At 41.1% G+C, this 22338-nt stretch overlaps 1 protein-coding gene across 3 annotated transcripts in view; it reads right to left on the bottom strand.

The window, feature by feature from the left end:
- Nucleotides 1-22338, bottom strand: part of DENND5B (DENN domain containing 5B) — a 107954-nt gene that overhangs the window by 57072 nt on the left and 28544 nt on the right. For 2 of the 3 annotated variants that reach the window (XM_085569637.1, XM_021539994.4), the window contains exons 2-3: nt 8364-8429; nt 4058-4167 (exon numbers count right to left, since the gene is read on the bottom strand). In XM_085569637.1, coding sequence (XP_085425763.1) covers nt 4058-4167; nt 8364-8429 — 176 coding nt within the window. The remainder of the gene's footprint in view (nt 1-4057; nt 4168-8363; nt 8430-22338) is intronic. The other variant, XM_021539995.4, reaches the window with a different exon arrangement.

Raw genomic sequence — 22338 nt, 5'->3', positions numbered from 1 at the left:
ATCAGGTTCCTAAATTATCTAGGACAGCTCTCATATATAGCTCAAAAAGGTAATACATAGGGAAATAAGAAGCCTGAAGTTGGCAGAAGAATTTAATTCAATTGATGGGCTCTGCTGACACAAAGTATGAAATGGCAGCTTGAACTATTTCTGAAGAGCAGCCACATTTTTATTCAAGAGCTTTATAGTTTTTATTGAGGCATTAAGAGCAGTGCCATGGTTAAGGCTTCTCCAATAAAGAAGTAGTAAAAATCCTTGTTTCATACTTTATTTAAATTTATTCTCCACAATAAATATCTTTCTTAGCATCACTTTTTGGCAGGCTTGCTTAATAAAAATTTATTTCTAAAATGTGGGATCTCAATGGTGGCTGTAAGCCTTATCAAAGCCAACCAGGCTGAAATCAAAGGCTTAAATCTCAATGCTATCAGAGATTAAATTTTCTTCACTTCACAGAAAAATACCTGGACAAGCAAATTAGCTATACTATTACAATCAGACACAGATATGCATCAGGGAAAGTCATATCAGCTGAGACTATTTCAGAAGGCTGTTAAAATACATTTCCTCCAAGACTTAATTATTATTCCCTTGTCCTTTATATATTGGGTAAGCATACATAAAGGGATGCCCATCTATTAAGTTTCAGCCACAACTTGACACATGCAGAATATTGACCTTTTAAGACACTGGCTGCAAACCTTGGCCCAGAGACTCCTGCTGTTGTTAGACCTATAAGAGGACACAGGGGAAAAAAAAAAAAAAAAAAAAAAGATGGGAGGAATGACCAGGAGTCACTTAAGAAGCTAAGATCAAACGGAAGAGCCTGTAATCATTTTCCAGCAATGCTTTGAATTTGTGGTTAATGCATGAAAACTTTCATCTTAAGGCCTTGGACATCAATCACTTCCCATCTCATCTGTGTCACACATGCCACAGGAGAGTGCTGGAGAGCAGCTTGAGATGTACTAAGGGGGGTGAAATTTTAGCCTGCTGGTGTGAATCTGGCTCACTAATTCTGAGAACACAGTCAGTCACCTGCACTTCATCTTTGTATGAACACCAAAAACTACCCAAAGTTACTGATCAAAGGACAGGATTTTGGTTTCCCAAGCACTGTAATATTTAACTATTTACTATTAATAATTTATTTACTATTTAAAGATATCCATCAGCAGAAAACTGTGGAATCACACCAGATTTGCAATAAGGTTTATAACCAGGATGGTTTGTTAAAACAAAAGGAAGCTGTACCAGGATAGATAAAGAGGTATCAGCTAATCCATAACCTGTCTCTGGAAGTCCTGAATAGGAGATACCCTTTCCCCAAGAACAGAGGCAGGACACACACACACCCCATAATCCCTGCTTCCTCCCAGCCATCATCATTTGCAGCTATTTCTGAACCAGAAGTCCCCTTCTGGACCACTGCCCACCAACACTGCTTCACCTCTTTTCCACTATATCTTTATTTCATTTTTTAAGCCCCTACATATTTTTCATGCTCACAACATGCTGTGGCAGCAAGCTCCATACCCAAATTGCACTGTGGGTGAGGGGGTGGAGAGAAAGTGCTTTTGTTTGTGTTAAAGCCTGCTCCTTCAAATGCCACCAGGCAAGCTTTAATTCTTGTATTTCAGTACATGAGACATTAAACAGATAATGCTTCCTTGAGTTTCAGAAATACAGGCAAAGGTTTATATACCTTGATGAATCAGAGGGCTAAAATAGGAAGCTCGTATTCTAAAAATTTCTTTATCTCTTTACTGAGAACTTTAGTTTGGTACAACACTTGCAGAATGGTCACAGAAGATGGTGTGTGAGGTTAGGCAGGGATAATCACATAAAGCAGCAGGGAGAAAGACACAATTCCCTGTTAAAGAGAACTCTGTACTTTGACATGTGCTTTGAAACAGAGGGAAAACATAACTCCTTTGCAGCTTGATTGCTTGGAACTTCAGGGGGCTATTTTTAAAACAATCGGATGGTTCCAGAAGGCAATTGAAATTCCTTAGGCATCCAGCAAAGCCAGAGTTCTCACAAGTTACCCTTCAAGGATTTATGCATTTTCTTCTCTGAGGAAAATTGCTTCTGGAAGCTCACATAAAGCAAACACATAGGCAGAACTAATACAGCAAGGCAAGATCAGAAAGGCCAATAATTGCCTCAGGAGATTCCATGGAGGTGGGTATTACTTTAAATGATGTTTCAGATCAAAACAATAAAGAAATTTTCCAAAAGATAATTTAAAATATCATTAAATACTGCTGCTGTTAGTAAATGCCTTTTTTTTCTCCAAGATGCATTGCAAATGAAAGATGTGCTCAGTGCAGTTCAGTTCAATTATTTTAATAGGTCTCTTGCTGGTTTTAGCATTCCATTTTTGTCCAATACTGTGATCACACTTCATGAATATTAGACATTCTCCACTGTAACGTGAGAGACAAATAACACAATAATTCCAGCTGTTGTATTCCTGCTGCACACCCTGTATCACTTCCTACTGGAACACCCCCAACACAAAGGCAGAACTAAAAGGCATAAATAGCCTTGGCAGCTGAGCTATTACCATCTTAACTCCTGATGAAGTATTGCTCTGAGTCCTTCATGCCTTCTGTACCAGCACAGTGATGTGGAGACCAGCCCAAATACCAGCCCAACTCCAGCAGTGCACATTTGGAAGCAGAAGACAGAAATCCCCAGCTGTCAGCAGGCAGAGGGAGTGGCTGGCTCATATCTCTCTGCCTTTCTGTGCAAGTGCAGTGCCACAGTATCAGTCACTGCTGCTCCCAGCTCCTTTGCTTTCCTGCTAAATATTTGTCAGAATGCTAAAAATAAAATTGGTGGAAATTGAGATGAACTCCAGATTTCTACATCTTCATGACTGCAGGGAAGTTCCAAATGCATTTTTTGCTTAATGTAGGTTTTATATATTAATTATATATTATATATTATATATTATATATTATATATTATAATTATATATTATATATTATATATTTATATTTATAACTTAATGTAGGTTTTATATATTCCCCATCTCTCCATCTGCTGAGTGAGGGCCAGGAGATTCTCCTGACTTCTGACTTGCCCCATACAATGAGGTCAGTTCTGCTTTGAAGCAGGTGGTGTGCTGTTCTGCCTCCCTCAAAAGCAAAGTTTATCTAACCTAGACTGGGGGAAGGGCCTCCCTAATTTTCTAATATTGACTTAGACCCAAAACACATTTTTGAAAACAGCTACAACAACTGGTTACTTTAAAATTAAGAAATATATACCATTTTCTATACTGGGAAGCTCAAATCTGTTTTTTATCTGAAACAGAATCTGTTGTGTTTGTCAGGTTATGCTCTTAACAAGTGTTTTGGTGATTTTGGAATCATCCTTTAATTACCAGCTTTTCAGAAAAATTCCCAGTGGATCATCAGTCTTTCAGTTGTCATTGCCCCCACTCCAGGAACTCCCTTTTTCCCCTCCTTTCCCAGTCCATGAGATTCAGGCACACAGATGCTCACATCACATATAACTGAGAGGAAAGAGATGTACAGGAGATACATTGGTGCAGAGGTGCCATTAGAAGTGATGATCCAGCAAAAGCTGTGGCTTTTAGCTAAGTTCCAGCTTCTGCATAAAGATTCCTCTTTCCCTTGTCTGCAGAATCAAGGTGTTTCGTACTCCAAAATCTCACATGGATATCAGTATCTTAAAAATTCCTTGGTTTGCCTCCTTCCTACCTGGGGATAGGTATTCTAGGTGACCACACCCCTCCTCACCCAGTCCCTGGGATGGTGCTTGGACTTGTTTCATCACTCAGCACACTTAAAACTAACAAGGAAACGCAGCATTTTGTTGTGCCTCAATGTATTCTGTGTTTTCCCAACTCCTCTTCCTCTACAGCTTTTCATGCAGCATGCCCAGGGAGCGCTCTTAGTCCCAGCAGAAGCACCACAGCCACAGCATCACAGGAGCATCACAAGGGCTGGCTGCAAATAGTCCAGGAACCTCTCAAGGGCTGATGCTGGCAGTAACAATTTGAGAAGAGCTTTTCTCTACCTACCATGTTGACAGCATCCTGGTCAAAGGGGTTCCACTCAATGTTCTGAGGATAATGGGCCAAAACTTTGGACTTGAAGGTTCTTCTTAGGGGACTCTGGTCAAAATTCTCTCCTGCAACAAATGAAGAAATAATGACTCAAAACAGCAGTGAGGTTTCAGAGAGAACTGACCTGGGTTTCCTTTTTTTTTTGGTCAAATCTGATTGGTATTTTGACTCTCAGAGGTACAACTTTTAAAAGAGAAACAGAAAAGATTCCCATTCTGTCTGACCTTACCCTCCTTCCCACAAAATCTTACTGCAGTTGCAACACAGCCTCCAGTTTAGTATTTACAGAATGGAAATATATTGTCAAGAGAAAAATCACTGCTGAAATCTTACAGAGAAAGACCTTGCAATCAGCTGGATTCTTGACCTTTTCCTACAGCTTGAGTATCTAGAGATGGCTTTACGTAGTCAGCGAAAAAGCACTTTCCCTCAGGTTTGTTAGAAGCTGTCTTTAAGGTCAATAAAAATATGAGCACCTCTTGGCTATTATAAATTATTCAAGTGTTCATTATAGATGATAATTTTTATATTACAAGTCCTATCTGACAATTAAACATTTATTTTTTCCACAGCAAATTTCAAGGACATACATTCTCCACACAAAGAATCCAGCAAGTGCAAAGAGGAAGACTGAAATTAGACTTCAAGAAGAAATGCATCCAGTTATCAGCATACAAATACTGTATTTCACAGTGATGTTGTTAATGGAGTTACCCCCACTGGATTGTCTACAGCATGAAAAACAGTAATCAAAACAAAGAGTTCTTCAAATCTGTTCATTAAATGACCAACTATTACACTATCACACAAAACCAGCTCTTCCAACAGCACTCATATGCAAGTGCATTCTGAGAAGGAGTTTTCTTCCCAAGTCATCTCTAAGACTTCAAAGATATTGTTACTTTTATACAATACTTACTTTGAACACAGGATTTAGACATATTGCAGCATCATAGTGGTGGAATCATCACCCTTGAAGCGTTCAAAAAACATGTGGATGTGGCATTTGGGGATATGTTTTAGTAGCAAAAAGGCAGTGCCAGGTTTAATGGTAGGATTTGATAATCTATGAAGATCCTCAAAATCAGTTGCAAGCTCAGACCAAGTACACCAAAAGCAGAGTCCATAAATCTATTTCATGACATGACAGTAGAATAATCTCTTATTTTGGTCCAAAAGTTCTTTGCAGAGCCATTAAAGACACTGCCATCCACCAATTCCGAAAATGTCACAAAATGAAGATCCCATCAAGCAAAGGCAGCAAAAATTTTCTCTCCAGGTATGTACTTAGACATACTCAGCAACATTTCTAGCTCTTAGAATCAAACAGTAATTAGCATGCTTGAATAATCAAACAAATATGCACTAAGGTATCTCCCAATTAGATCTTCCATCATTCTCACATCTGACAGAGTTTACCTTACAACTGTGGCTTGGCAGAAAGGCAGGTAGTTGATACTAAATTTATTTGGTTGCTTCTACTAAAAGTAAGAAGAGAATATGTGGATGACTTAATGAAGTTCTCTATGCTGGCAGTAAGTGACTGCTGAAGTTTAAATTTCTTTGAAGGTTTCCTTTCTCATGACAAAAAAAAAAAAAAGAAAATGTTTTGGTTATCAAGCATAAGCACTGTTATAAGAAATTCAGCTGCCCAAAACCAGCAGTTACAATGTCCCTGTAGGCTGACAACATGGCTTCATTTTATCCAGGAAAATAATTGTCACAAACAACTTACCTTTGTAGAGTCTCTGTAGTGTTTGCATTTTATCATCCCAGTGGTTTGAGAAAAATATAAACTTAGGCAAAACACACATAGAGAAAATGCAATTCTCTCTATCAGTGACCATGAGGGAAAAGCAAAGAGCCAAGACACCACACTAGAGTAAATCAGCTTGTCATTAGCTTGAAAGGACACGACATTGCACCCTCCATACAAAGCTGCCTCACAGAAAGACAAGCAGGGCAAGCTTTTAGAAGAGATACGAAATTAGGAAAAAACCAATACAAGGATGTGACAGGAGCAGCCTGTGTGTGAGGGTGAAATGCCATCATCTGCCCAAGCTAGCAGGAAACACTCCAACTCTCACCAAAACCAAATTAAAAGCATGAACCACAACAGCCAGCTCCACACTGACAAGCAGCTGGAAGAGAACCACAGGGAGCAGAATCTCCTTGGCAAACATGAGGGAAGGGATGTGGACTGAAGGGTACCTGATACTATCAGCTCTCAGCCTTGGGAGTGCTGAACTGCTGAGTCACATGTGGCAGAGAGAATCTACTTATCTGTTATTCTAGATGAACAGTGAGTTTTCATTAAACCTCCCCACATGCTTTTAAGTGCTTCTTTGCTAATTTTCCAAACAGGATTAGCAAGGCACATTTAAAGTGAACCAAGTATTAAATGCAAATTTAATCCATTTGCTAAAATACTAATGGCCAGATAACAGTACTATGAATATGGACAGGAACATTGTATTTGATGCGTGCTGACCATGAAAACAGCACAACTCTGTGGCAAATTTAAAAATTGGGTTTGAATTGAACCCTTTTGCTTTTCAGGATATTAAAAAAAATTCAAGTACTTTTAAAAATTGTGTAAAACATGTCAGATTCAACTTCCATTTCATTTGGATAGTACATCCTGTTAATGGTACTCTTAAACTTGTGCCTTCCTTTAAGGAGCTGGCTTTTAAAGGGACATTTAGTTTCAAATTAAAAGCAAATGGTGAAGCAATGGATGCTAGATCAAGAAAAAACTATGCTAATTTCATTTCAAAACAAAAAAAATGCTCAAAACCAGAAAACAAGCCTGATCCATATTTTGGATAAAGGATACAACTACTAGGCAAATGCAGCTACATCCATTAAGTTGTTAATAATGATGACTTTCATAAGAGTGATCCTATGTCAAAATTTAGCATTCTTCAGGTTTAAACAGCTCTGTTTCAATTAATTGTCATAGTGACAGAGGCACACAAAGCTTTGTACCAAATAGGCAGAGGTATCTTCCAACCTCTGCTCCAGGGAATGCCAGCTATCTGTCACTCCTCCCAAGCTCTGGAACACAGACAGGAATGCCTGTGACTACAGAAACAAAAATACCTTTTATTCCTTTAGAGGAATGCACTGGGAGCACAGCTATGCACAGTGCTCCTGGTGACCACCTCTGTGACAGCTACCTCGAATTAAAAGAGCTCAGCACACCCAGCTACAGCCTCTCCCTGCAGATGGAATTTTGCTAAGCTTATTTAATAATAGGATGACCCTGCACGAGAAGCAGATAATACACAATGTGTGAGTGAGAGAACAATGTGGGCACAGCAATAACAGTGCGTGGCTGGGGAGCAAGCAAGCTGTTAATTGTCAGGCCTAGGGACTGGTTAGTTTAAGTAGTGCAGAACTAGTCTGCTGCTTTTCTTCCATGCCTCCCCAGGATGCCAAGGTGGCAGTGAGAGGCTGATCAGAGTTCAAGGACATTAACTCAAAGTTTTTATTTCTGACCTCACATTCTCATAATCTCAGAGCAGAGGATGGAGATGATATGAAAGGGAGGACTGGGACAAGGCAGACAAACCAGTTTTAATTCCAAAGTTTTAAAATCTGAGTTGTCTGTAAGATGGTAGTGGATTTCAGAGAGGCTGAGGAGGAGGGCAGTGTCTAACCTGCCTTCTGTATGCCAATATGTAGAGGAATTAATGGATCATATTTAAGCAGGAAACCATAGGGGGATATGCGCCCTATCAAGATACCTAAATTATTTGGAATTTTTTTGGGGGTGTGTGTCTATGTGAACCTCACCAGTACTGCTATTTAAATCTAGACTGCAAAATAATCTTCCCTGAGGTGTCAGGAAGCTTTATTTCTCTGTACCAGAAATTGGTGGAGCTGAACCTTCCAGTCCACTCAATTCACAAATCCACATAACTAAGCCTCGTTAGATTTCTGGGCAAGTATCCTGTAAAATGGTAAGATATTGTTCAGTCTATTATGGACAGATATCTAGCATGGTCTCCTCTCCACCAATATAGAGACATCACTAGTGGGATTTTGCTGGAGAACCACATCTGCCAAGAGAGCTTCAAGAAAAGAGAACAAAATTTTCAAAATATTGACTTAAATTAGGTAAAATAATTAAGAAGTCCAAGAGGTTTGGTTTTGATTTGGATCTGTGATTTTCAATTTGATTCAAGAGGAGTTAGAAGACTGAAAATAAAGAAATAGAGAGGTCCTGATCATTGTTTTATCCTTAACCCCTCTTTACCTGAGGTTTTGTCTGCAGTGTCTGAGCTCTTGCCATGGAGATCTGCTTGCAGATATTGGTACAAGACTACACAACATAACAAACAGAAATAAAAAAAGCAAGTATGAGCAAAATGAAAAGATATGCAATGTACTAGGGAGGGAAAAAACATGAAGCAGACATTAAATATTCCCCCTCACAATCTCACTTCCCCCCACTACTGGCAAAGGGTAAATCCACACCATAAATAAAACCTTCCAGGACTGGATTACTGTAGAGGTGCTGAATGCAATGACAGACATGGCAGAAATACTTGTCAAAATTAGTAACAAGATTAAATTCTCAGTACTTCAAACAACACACTGCTTTACAGCTTCCCTATTATGAAATACATCTTTGTTCACATATTGAGCCCTTCTAGAGCCTGAGAAACTCAGGGGAAAAAACACACCAGTCCTTCAGCTGAAAACCACTAAGTTTTATTTCGTATAATACTGTTAGCCATGTTGTTACGCCTTCAATCCTGTACTGCATGCCATTTTCAGGATTTACTGAAGTTATCCAATCACTCTATTCATCATTGCTGTCTCATAACTGGGTGGTTTTAGACTAAAAGTTGAATAAATAAGCTATGTTTAGAACTTGGATGAACAACTTTAACATGTTCCAGCAACAGCTACCACTTCTAAAGGAAGAGCTTCCTGCTAGCATGTCTGAGGCTTCTTCTAACTGGTTTGCTCATCCCCTACAGACAAACAAAAATGTTTCCACAGATGCCTTGGCATTTCAGTGTCAAAAAAAAAATCACATTCACCTACTACACAAAGCCACCACACAATCCTCCTCTAGCTAAATCTTTTTATGGAGCTGGCACCTATGTTAAAGCTACAGTACCAGTGACCTCTCTGGTGATTCACTCTCTAGGTGTAAATTCAGAGTAGTCCTGCTACAACCTCCCACTTGAGTGTTAATCCAGACACCAGTGTAGAGAGCATAGTTCTGCCAATGCCAGATGTTTTTGGGAAGGTAACCCTCAGCAAAGGGCACAGGAGTTCTTTCAATAGAGAATTTTAGACATTAATTTGTATTTTAGGATTATTTTGTCTTTTCTTTAGGAGGCACCTGAAGATAGCCCATATTTGAATCTGTAGGATGATGTTTCTCCACCCCATATGTTTCAAGTAATTTCATTCTAATTTTGGGCTGTTTGAACTAAAAAATTGCATAAGTATTAAATTAAAGGAAACAAAAAAAATTGTCAAAACTAGAGAGATACCTCTTGCTAAATGGCCCATATCCACACTACCTTTAAAAGTCTCTCTGCCTGGCTGTCCTTTCAGCTCTCCCCTAAAGATTTTAATTCAAAGGGAATTTGGCACTCAGCTTCCACAGAGGTAGCCAGCACCTCTGCAACAGGAAGAATGAAAAGGAGCAACCTGTGAAACAACGTATAACCAGATGCTCTAGGACAGGCTCTGGTTTGATGCCCATTTCAGTTCTTTGACTATTTATTATCATCAATCACATGGCTAAGCAGCCACAGAAGTGATGTAAAAACTCCTGCACAGGAAGTCAACTTGCCAACAATGATACAAACACAGAGCCATATACACTCCCCTGTGGTGTACCACCTAATTCTTTACACAAACACAATGTAATGAAACCCTATTAGTGCCACAAATTAATTACACTTGGGAAACATGCAGTATTTTAAAAATTATATTAAAAAGGAGATTTGTTCACATAAACAAGTCATTGTACATCTAAAAAAAAGAAGGAAAGGCTCTTAAAATGAGAAATTTTGTTTGCCATAATATCTTCTTTTGGTCCTTGATTAAAATACTAAACTATCTGCCTCATGATTAACACTATCCAGCATCAACACCATCAGTCTTAAAAGCCTAAAGTCCCAGCTGCCAAGAGATCACAGACATGTCACTACATTAGTGAGTAAGTATGAATTGCAACATCCCTTTTACACCAAAATTGCATTATAATCTTGTCAAATCCAAAAAATCAAATCAGGTCAGTTAGGGTGATTTTTTGCAGTGGAGCAGGTGGAGTTTAATAAACAGGTGACCAAGGCATAGTGCTCCTATACAATTACCTTGGAGTCTGTCTCCAAAGGCTAAAGGCATTAGCAGGCAACAGTGGAGAAGGTATAAAACCTGACCTGTACTTATAAGTACAGGGAATTTGTTATACTTTGGGCCTTTATTTTCTCTAGAAATCAAGGTGTGGAATTCACTCATACTTCTCCTACTGCCTTTACAAGTATGGGCTCCCAAACTAGGGAAACATGCCCCAGAGATCCTTGGCCTATCCTGGTCTACTGCTGTTGAGGTTTGTGTGCAACAAAGCAGGAAAGAAAGAGGAGTTTTTCAGTAAATTTTGTTTTGGGGCTTTTTTAAGACAGGGACAAAGAGCTTTATTTTTATAATTCCAGTTACCTTTTAAACTGAGCTGTTAAGTTAGGGTTTTTTTAAACCACTCTGCAGTGCACATACATCATGCACCCATATTAATCTCCACTCATCAGGATGGCAAGTTTGAGCTGTCTTGTTACTTGAAGCCAGAAGCAGTTTCACCAAAGCCACATTTATATAACATCTTCCAGCCAAATTAAACTCAGCTTGCAAATCAGTATAAGAAAAGAAGGAAGTCTAATTTGACCCAGACCATTTTCAGCACTAAACAACTTTGACATCAAGAGAACATGAAGATGTCCACACTGCAACTAGAACACCCAGTTAAACCCAGGGGTTAAGCCTTCTTTTTACCTACTTCACACAAGCTTGAGGCCTCAGTTCCCTGAACTTGGCAACCTTAAAGTGGGATTTCCCCAGATTAAAGGAAGCCCTTCCTTGCTGATGCTGCCAAGAGCTATCCCTTGATGTCCTGAGCCACACAGAAGATGTAAGGGACTCATGGTTGGTTTTCACTCAGCACTGCCCACATGCTGTTGGTACCAGAGGGAAGCCAACCCCAGTTTGAGGAAGATTCTTCTTCTTCCAACAGCACAGTCCAACCCAACACTGGCACACAGGATGGATACTTAAAACACCCTCAGAAGGGACAGTTTCCTTGCAGTCCTTTGAAGAGCTGGCCCACACCTGTGAGGTTTACACAGCTGGTTCCCTCAGTGGGGCAAAAGGAGGATTTAGAAAGGATAGGCCCAGAACTGGCTCCCCATTGCAGTGAGTTTACTCCCTTTGTACAGGGTTTTACCCTTTACAAACACAGGGTTACAGGAAGGCAACTGTCATCTGTCAAAGGCTGCAGCTGCTAGCTTTATTAAAACTTAGTTAATATGTGGTCTTGGTGAGAAAAGGGTTGGGCAAAGAAAGAGCTTTGCTACTTGCAGCCAACAAAGCTCTTTCATTGGCATAAAGTAGAAGCACTCCCTTGTGTAGCACAAACGTTAATTCAGGGAGTTTTGAGCAACTGCTGTGTAAGTTGTTGCCAATAAGGAATTGGCCTTACAAGAGTCTCCAAGAGCCAGTCTTCCTCCAGTTTTCAGCAACTGAATCCTTTTAAAAGAGAAAAAAACCTCCTGCACACTGAAAAGTCACAAGAACCCTCAAGGCAAGGCTTGAAATGACCAGAGCTTCCAGATGGAGAAGGGCAGCAAGCAGGAATGGAGCTGCAGAGAGACAGGGATGTGCTGCCCACACGGCCACATTCATCTTTCAAAGCTGATACTTCCACTTAAGAGCTACCTGAAAACCATTTCAGTTTGCAGACTGCTCTCAGCTGCTTCAACCCAGCTGTACCATGGTGACTGGAGATCACCATACTGCTGCAAATGCTTTGAAAGTGAGCAAAGCTGTCACCAAAGGACCGAGGCATTTATACACCATGCTGGATGATGCAGTTATTATTAGCTTTGGGGAGGGGAAGGACTTTTGTCAACTAGAAATGTTAGAACATTGTTAAAAGGAAAAAACAATCTTGAAATAAAGATCAGTTGTAACTACTCCATGAACATCGCTATAGGTGTTAGACAACATAAGCTTCATCTACAATCTGAAGAATGCCAGTGAGTTTACAGAAGGGATCATTAAGTGCATCAGTGCACAGTAATCGTGCGTGTAAGCCACGTGAAGAATATTCTTTATGCTTGTATAAACCTTAAGTAAATCATTACTAGTTAGATTAGTCAGATACAGCTTTAGGTTTTATTGATTGCAGCAGAGCTCTATTCAGACAAAAGCACAAATGCCCAGATTTAATTTTTTATCACTCCTGCCAATTTTGTGGCTAGTTTCCAAGTTTACTGAAAACACAGCAAGCTGACAGCAGGACCCAATCACCAGGTCACTGTAAAGTTTTAGGATTCAAATCCAAAGTCTTGGACAAGCATTAATTTCTAGATCCCAACTAGATTCTAAATGGAAAACTCAAAGCACAGGTTTCTACCATGCCTCTAAGATTTAGCTCAGATCCCTACAAAGGCTGCCAGAACCAAAATCCTTTGGCTTCCCTTAATGCCTTGGGGAGTATTAGGTGCCAAAGCATCTGTGGAAAGAAGGCTCTCACTTGAAAAAGCCAGAAAAGTAAATGTCTCTGGGTACAGCTCATAAATGCCCATGTGTCTCTGATCCTTTCTTCCCTTGTCCCACTCATCCCCACAGACAGCTGGAAATGAAGGCAATTCTGCACGTGCAGCCCTGACCTCGTGCCTCAAAAACACTGTTTCTACCAGGATTCTCCCAGATTTTCTCTCAGAGGTATTTTGGGGATGCTTGCTCTCCCAACAACCCAGCTTTAAACCCCATTCTATACCTTCCACTGCCATCAAGGAGATCTCTTGAAGAACAAAAAAGAAAAGTGCAAAAGGCTCTTTATCTCACAGGTACCCCTGCTGCCAAAGCACAGCAATGAAAACCAGTGTCTCTTTCTCCCCTCACATTTCTACAGCCACTCCAGTGAAAATCCCTCTACCAGTAGATATCCATTTAAGAATGGCATATCCTTAAGGAATGTTTTTAGATCCTAAAGGTAAAGAGACTTGAGAGCCACAAAAGGGAACAGGGAGCAATTCCTGGTCTGAAACTGGGTTGAAGGGAGCCAGTAGGACTCTGAACGAGGAAAGATGCACAGAAAGAAGAGTAAGAAATTGAAGCCCACTTTCAACCAAAGTGCATACCCTACCTATTATTCAGTGCCCTCTTAGTAGAGATGAAAGCAGCAGAGAAGAGAGATCTAAATAAACCTAAAATTACTTGGCATTTAAGTAAATGTTTCCTCTTCACCACTAATCCACTAATCTTTTGGTGCCTTGATCCTAGGTTGATTGGCATGCTATAAATACATAGGTAGAAGGCACAAAATTGCTGCTCTAATTTTTACATAAGCATGAGCTGTCACGAGCTACAGATCTATTTGAAAACCAAGGCTTTTAGAACCCTCCTGGCCATTGCAAACCACTCCTGTTATTTCTACATGACATATGTTACAGTATTTTACACCTTCCTTTGGCATAAAGGGGAATTTTATGGAGTTAAATAAAAGGCTGCACCTAATGAGGCAAACCATGCCATGCTGTTTTGGAGCCTCGGTAGCTGTTACAACATTGCACATTAGAAACGGAGCATTTCACACTGAGCAGATCAAGGCTGGATTGGCCACAGACTGGAGCTGAACGCACTTTAGTACCTGTGGTTTCTGTGACTGTACAAAGGACTGCAAAGGCTAATAAACGCAAGGAAGTACATGCAAAAGGAGAGAGAATAAACACAATGTATGGGTGTAGAAACAACTGAAAATAGTGGTGTCATGGTGTAACAATGTAGAACTAAATGTGAACATCCTATTGCAAAAAACAAGAGTATTATAATTTTGTTTTGAAAATGTTGTTATTCCTTCAAATCAAGGCAGAAGATAGTAATTTTGGGTGCTTAAGGATGTGTTTTCATAGTCCCCACTCAACATTCCCTATTAAACATAAGCCCAACTCAAGATCTGTGTAAGAAGCAGCACAGATGCAGTGTATTCACAACCACATACATGTGCACACTCCCTCTCCCACAAAGAGAGTGGGATGGCAGGAACACTCTACTCCAGGATAAAAGCTGCCCCTGCACCTGGGGATCTTCCACACAACAGCCTGAGCAACAACAGAGACAGTCCCCAAACCTGGACACCAGCTGGCTCCTCATTCCACACAGGGATGCAGCAGCATCAGAAGCTCCTGCGTTGATCCTGTGGGATTACAATTCCCATCTCAAATCAGGCAGCATATACACATGTCAGATTAAAGAGACGCAGGCATTTGCATACCTCTTCAGGGTTTGACAGGTTTGTGGTGATTTACTCTGCGACCTGCAGAATACATAACCAGGAATATCCCTGATGGATGCCTCCTCAATGCAAAGGTTAACAGGTCTGTGTGCATTACATTAAATATTTACATTAAGAAAGCAATTTTAAAAAAAAATATATAAATGGGAAGCACACGCAAGAAGAAAGACCCAAGCTAAAAAATATTTGACAAAAAATTATACAGATCTTGGCAGTTACACAGATGTTGGCAATGAGCTAAGCAGGGGATACCTGAGCACATTACTGAATATTTGCTAAAATAAACTCTGTAGTGTTACTATCAGAATGAAAAAAATCCTTTACTGTTAAGGACTATGAGATGATTCACTAGTATTAGATTATCACAGACTACAATGAATATTTCAAGGGCTTCACGTGTATACAGACAATCAGTCCAATGGGTCCAGTCTCCAAGTTGTCACAAGAACAGGCAGTGCATGTGGGGAACAGAATTCCCCTTTGAAATCTAAACCACTATGTATGTATGGGATTAAAGGAATCTGAGCACTCGCATACATCCTATAGCTGCAAATTCATGGGTCATGAAAGAATTTCAAACCACTGAAACTTCTAGCTAAACTTATTTATTAAGCAAAACAACAAAACATGCTTCTTTGCCTCTGAAAAAGGCTGCTTGCTAAAGTAGGACTTCACCCCAGGCTTTGAATTCAGCAAGGTTTATTCTCTGTTTGTACCGATATGACAGCCTGAATGCAACTTATTTTAATGCAGAAATATGAAACTCCAACCTGAATCTGTATTTTGTAGCACCAGAGTATCCATTTATAAACAGCCTGAGGAACTGAGTGTTCTGGTGGTGCTTCTGGTTAACCCCTTCCCAAATTATTGCCTCCATAAAGAAACATCCTTCTGCCTCCCATCCTGGAGATCTCAACTATTTGGTGTGTTTATCCAGAGATCTTCCTCACCTTTCCTGCTTCCTTTCTCACACTGGTGCTTCCTAACAAAGCTGCTTTAGGTTAAGCAGTGAGCCCTGTTTCATTCAGGTCAGGAACACTTTGATTTTACAGTGAAGGGGGAAAGATGTAATAATCCTGCACTAAAGGCACTAATCCATATCACCTTCCCACCTCTCCACTGCTTTCTCCCTGCCTAAGGAGCTGATGGATTTTGATGCAGCCCACAGGAAGAGATCTTGAGCAGCTGAGTTAATGGGAGCAAAACCTGAGCCCCACACAGGTTCAGCTCCTCTCCAGGTTAGATCAAAGTGCAATTGCCTTACCTGGATGATAACACACACTCACATGACCCTGCAATAGTCATGCAGGTGCACTCTGTGACAGAGGTTTGCACTTTCTTAGACAAACAACACTGCTGCATGTCCCTGAATCGTCAGGGCATGTCAAAGCAGCCATGAAATCAATATTGTCTAAAATAACTGATGTTTCCCAAGTCTTTGTTTTCTGCTGTGAAAAGGCATTTAATTGCAACCATGTGCTAACCTGTAGATGCAAAAGCACTGACTTCTGTCCTGATCCAACATCAGTTTTTCCCTTTCCCTAACCTCTTTTATTTAATATTTTTCAAATTATGCTCTCTTAAGAAGATCATTGTTCATTCAATAAGGAAACTACAGTACTGTGTATCCCAAACAAAAAGTAACACAAAGCTTTGCAAAGATCCTCAACAGAAAACAAAACTCCAAAGTCAGATCATGAACTCAGAAATTGCTGCATCTCCAGACATTTCAAGTCTGAGCTGTCCCTTTCTTCAAATCCCTGGGCTATGCAAGCTGGGCACATAGCAAACTTGAAACCACAGGTGGTCTTTAAGATGGAGAAAGGAGCTGCACCAGCTCAAATTTACTGTGAGGGTGGTGAGGCACTGGCTTCCAGGTTGCCCAGAGAAGCTGTGGCTGCCCCATCCCTGGAAGTGTTCAAGGCCAGGCTGGAAGGAGCTCTGAGCAACCTGGGATAGTGAAAGGTGTCCGTGGGGGTTGGAATCAGATGATCTTTAAGATCCCTTCCAAACCATTGTATAAGTTTTCCTGAAGGGCCCTTCTACTTGAAGATGAAGAATTCATTCCCTGACAAGAACAGCTCTGTACCTCTCATAGGATGCCCTGATGCAGAAGAGGCAGAAAGGCCAACACTGAAATCTGGACAGGAGGGGAGCTCTGGACATTATGATCAATGAGGAGAGTGTACATAAGCAAGCAGGACCTCTGACCTCGGCACTGGCCATCACAGGAGCGTGAAATCCTTTCCATATTTTTCAGAGACACAGGATATGTTCAAAAGATTTGCAGAGTATTGCCACTCTCTCCTGAAAACCAGTTTGTCATCACCAAGGTAGGAGTGAAATCGTTCCAGCATCCCTTTAGCTGCCATCTGTCCTCTCACAAGGAGGGGGCCCAAACTTGTCAAATGTCCTGAATTAAAAAAAAAAAAAAACCAAACAAAACACCTCCTGCATTAGAAATGGCAAGAGTTGGCAATTTCAGGATAACAGCCTGAAGCCACTGGCCATCAACAGAGCACACTGCATATAACTGAGCATGAAAAATAGGTCCCTGCAGAATCCAAGTGTAACAACTGCATATCCAGACACTAACAGAAAGACTCTGAAACTCAAAGTCATAAATTGCTTAGGAAAAAATACCAGTCTAAAGAACAGAAGATAAAAAGGGATTAGGGTTACAGCAAATCTAATTTCAGTTACTGGCCCTACCTCATTTACACAGCCCAGCCCTCAGGCAGGCCAGGATGTTCTCAGTCAGGACTAGGAAAAAAAAATCCAACCAACCAAAAAAAAAACCCAAAAAAAAAAAAAAACCAACACCAAAACAAAAACCCAAACAAAACCAAAAATCAACAACAAAAAACCCCAAAACAAACTACTACCAGAATTGGAGAGGTTCATGCATATTTTCCAACCATTGAGGATGGGCATTGGAGGCTCCTTCCAAAACCCATCCAGCTCAGTTAGTACCCAGCTGGATAGCAGGTTTTCAGAAAATTGGTGGTCTTTTTCTTTAGCTGTGTATTTTTACTCCCACTTAAGAGTATGCCCCAAACATTTCATCTCCCTCAAGGAAACTGGTGTTCCAGAAGGCACTGCTGGTAGCTAATACTCTTCTGCCTAATGAATAATCTCACACCCACTAAATGTTCCAGGCCATCAGACACCGCTGGAGGACACCATATCATATATCAGTAAGTACAAGGCAAGGCTGGGCCTTCAGTCCTTTTTTCTTCACTAAGACCTGAAGGAGTTTTCTAGTGATGAAAGCATTCACAAAGCTGCTCTGTTCCTGTGTCTCAGTTCACTCAGACAGGTTTGTCTCTGAAGATTTTTCTCTAAGAAGCAGGATTTCTTATGTTGTGTGGCTTATAATTAATTGGGGCACCCCAGACCAGAAGGTCTGTTTGCTCCCCCTAAATGAGATTTTGAAACAACAAAAACAAGCTTAGCATGTGGCGAGGATATGGTTCAAAAGTTCATTTGGGCTTAGCTCTGTAGAAGAAAACAGTTCTGACATGTAAATTTAGGCAGAATCATATTTAGCAGAGGTTGAGGAGGCCTAGAAGGCAGTCATGGCTGTGCCTGCTGTGGATAACACATGGGCCCACTTCAGGTTGTTCCCAAAGAACTCTCACAGCTGCAGTCAGAGAAGGGATGACCAATACTGAGCACATACACAAACCCTGACAGTGAGTTTGTGTATGTGCTTACATGACTGACCCTGACAGAGTCATAGAGGAAGATGAAGAATTTCAGCTGTAGAATCATCCAAAATATGTGCCTGTATAAGCAGGGGGATCAGAATAACCAGATCAGAAAGGTTATAACCAGATCTAGAAGTTACCTCATCCATGCCCCTGTTTAAAGCAGGGCTGACTTTCAAAGCCAAATCACAGTGCTCAGGAGCAAGACAAAAATAATTTTTGAGATGAAAAATTGCAAGGACAATTCAATAGCTGTAAGGAGGGGGGAGCAAAGTAAGACATCAATATTTCAGCATCTTTGGAGCAAACAGTGTAAGGCAGGTTCTCTGACTTAATGCTTGCAGTGCAAACCACGAGGCACTTATGAACCTGCAAGGTAAATGCCAGGCAGCAAATCAGAGTCTGAGGCACTTGAGCTATGAAACAGCCCTTGACAAACCTCTGGTCTTCTCTTCAAAATATTTCACCTTCTAGTCTTCATGCTCCTCAATATTAACACATCTATTATGGTAATATAACATAACAATAGTATCAGCATCACTAACGTCATCTCTTGGCTGGAGACCACACACTGAACTAATTTCATTGTCTACCACCTTGCCTCTCCAGGAGAGGAAATCCCAGCACGCTCAAAGGCATCAACTGTATCTCCTGGGGAGATTGCAGCTCTGTGGACACTGCAACTTCTCCTGGTTTTTTTATCAATGGTCACATACAGTAAATCATGCTGATTTCTCACTGGGAAGCCACTTCTTTTGGCAGTCTGCAGCTTGTTGTGAAAGCCCAAGAAAAATACACTGCACAGTTCCAGTGCCTTTTCTATCACAGCTGCATCCCAAGCAGGACTTGGACTAATCCCTCCCCAAAAGCCCTGTTACTCCTGCCTTGCCACAAAGCAGCCTGATGCAGCCCCTCTGCCATTGGTTTAATGCTGATTAGTCCCGACACAATTCTGGTTCAGGCTTCCTGCCAGGCGAGGGAATGAACAAAATTGGTTTGCACACAGACCAGACGACAGCTGCAGTCACTCCAGCTCAAATCTGTTGAATAAGGACCCTTTTCTTGTTTACCAAGATGAGGCTAAATTAGCTCAGCATGAGCCAGAAGGACAGAGCAAATCCTAAAAGCCAGCGATGCCAACCTGGCTCTGAAGCTGAGAGATGAAACTTGGTCAGGCCCCATCACTTGGGCTCAAGGAAGCCACAGGGGAAGTGCACACTCTGTCTTAAGCAAACACCCAATCCAGGGAAGACCTGCAGTTTTAAAACCTATTTTGTGGGCAAGATTACAAGCAGAATGCCCCAGATTTTTTTCAGAGCCAGAGAGTGCATGCTTTCCTGGAGCATATTTTCCCCCATCTATTTTTCCTCCAGCCCTAAGAGAAGAGCCTCCAGCCTTCACAAACCCCACTATCCTCACACTGCCCTTGTTTGTAAAATGCAGAAGGGTATCCTGTTAGGAAGGTTTCCTGCTCAGGAGTGATCTATTGATTTGATCTGGGATATCACCTGTTTGCAGAACTACACACTGATCTCTTGACACAAATTACAGAATCCAGCATCTTCCTTGAGGCAGCACATCCACAGAGGCAAAAGCTGCATGTGACCTGCTTGCACAAACTTGTCAGCAAGGCTGGTATTACTTAGACTTTTACTGAATAGAAAAGTAACACTGCTGAGCTTTCTGGTCTTTGAAAAGTCTTTAAACCCATATCTAACACTGGATACAGCACCATAGGATTTTCCTTCTATATTTAAGAAAACCCTGTCTTTTGGCATTTGCAGGGTTGGCTGCTCACTGATTGGGGGTTTATGGATTTGTTAACTAACTCCTCCTTTGGCCTGGGCACCTCAGCTCTGCAGGATACTCCTTCCCATCACATTTCCTCCCTCAGCCACCAGAAACAAGGCTCCTGTCCATATCAGCTACAGCTGAGGCACCACTTTCCCTGGTTTCCAGTCCCTGCATAGCCTGATCCAGCAAGTAAAATAGCTTCAAGTGTTTTACAAGCATCCTTACAAAACACAGCTATAGCTTTGTGATGGTTTTGGCTGGGGTAGAGTTAATTTTCCCCACAGTAGTGAGCTATGGCTTGGATTTGTCTTCCCAAGTCACCGTCACACATGCTGGAGCCCTGCTGTCCTGGGGATGGCTGAACACCTGCCTGCCCATGGGAGGCAGTGAATGAATTCCCTTCTTCTCGGCTTTGCTTGCACAGGCTGTTTTTAGTTTACCCACTAAACTGTCTATCTCAACCCCCATTTTCATTTTTACTCTTCCAATTTTCTCCCCCATCCCACCAGGGGAAAGTGACAAGCAGCTGCATAGGGCTGAGTTGTTGGCTGGGGCTAAAGCATGACAAACTTCTTTCTGAGGGGCTGCTCTAACACCAAATAAGAGGTAGAACACATGCCTTCAGGCATGAAAAATGTGTTCAATTTTCTGCTTGCTGGAGTGAGGAGAGACTGCATCTAAATTTCCCAATCCAGCTTCCCAAAAGAGGTGATATCAACAAAAAAACGGCTTGCTGCACAACAGAAGAAATGCATCTTTAGTACATTGAAAGAAGACATGCAAGAAGAATCCCGGCTGTATTTTCAGTCACTCCATGAATACATTTGGGGTCTGCTCCCTGCCCAGCTTCACATACACTGGGATCCTCCTAACCAGTCCTCATTTAACAGAAGGCTTCTTGTGGTATCTCTCAAGTGGTGTGTCTGTCCATCAGAGATCCCAGCAACTAAAGGCATCTAAAGAAAGATATTCCTCATTTTAGGTTTGCTTCATATGTCACCTACAACACTCCAAAAAAGCAGTACACTATCTTTTGTTAAAAAAAAAAAAAAAAAAGCCAACACAAAATAACAAGTGGTGGAGACCAAATGAACTTTGTATTTAAAGCCATTTGGAGAGCTGTGCAGAAGGACCTGGTCATGCAGAAAGCAGCCTCAGGTCACCATCTAAACAACTTTCTTTCCTTACCAGCTGATCAATGGCTTTTACACAGAGGCAAAAGCAAAAGCCAGTCTTACTGATGACTTGAAAAGACAAAAAGAAAACTTTCTTAAAAGACAAAAAGAAAACTTTCTTAAAAGACAAAAATGGACACAGAAGGGGAGGGGAGGTAGAAAGCGAACTTTTATATGTCTATATATTGACAAGACAGAAGCGTTACTAATTTTAAGTTCAGAATTTATTCATGCAGTGAAGTCTTTCTGAAGTTCCCCGTTTTACCACCAAGACTTGCCGTGTCTGCATAAATATAACTGTATCAAAGACTGAAGATTTTAAGCATCTGAAGATGAGCACCAATAAACCACCAGTTTCTGGAACAGTAGTTTCACTTCCCTGAAAGCAGCAGACAGGGCAGAAAGGTCTCTCAGCAGTCAGCAACCATCAATAAACAGCTCAGCAAATTTACCATGGCAGAGTTATTTACTGCACCGGTGCTGGGAAGTTACTTCTTCTAAAAACATTATTACAGATGAAGCTTAGCAGAAGTCTCAGATCCAGCACAGGCCAAGCAGTGCATTCACTGACCCATCATCCCCTCAGAGCACAGGCACCTGAGCGAGTCTGTGGTAATAATCCCTTTGCTACACTATTCCCTGTGACCAAGCTGCACAAGTTACCTCTAAATGCACCATCACCTGGAGTGACTGATTAGAGCCTGTGCTGGTCTTGAGTGGAACCTCAAAGCGTGGACGGTGCATTGATCTTTTAAACCTCAGGTTTAAAAGATTTGACATGGAAAACTCTATAGTGATTTACCATCAGCCCTTTAGGACATAAGGCTAGCCAGGTAGCAGAGCAGCACACAGCTGGCTGGCTCTTGGGGAGGTGGGTTGGAGGGATACAAGGATATCCAAAGCAGGGAAGTATAGTCAGCTGTTTGGCTAAGCAGAATGTGTCCAACAGAGCTCAGCTTTAGTTTTCCTTTCATCCCTGTTCACCTATTTTTTTCAACTTTGCAACTGTATTGT

This window comes from Lonchura striata, chromosome 1A (assembly GCF_050655825.1).
Source record: "Lonchura striata isolate lonStrDom1 chromosome 1A, ASM5065582v1, whole genome shotgun sequence".
In the NCBI taxonomy this organism is placed as follows: Eukaryota; Metazoa; Chordata; class Aves; order Passeriformes; family Estrildidae; genus Lonchura; species Lonchura striata.
Note: the sequence above shows the minus strand (reverse complement) of the source record. Positions and strands in the feature narration are given on the sequence as shown.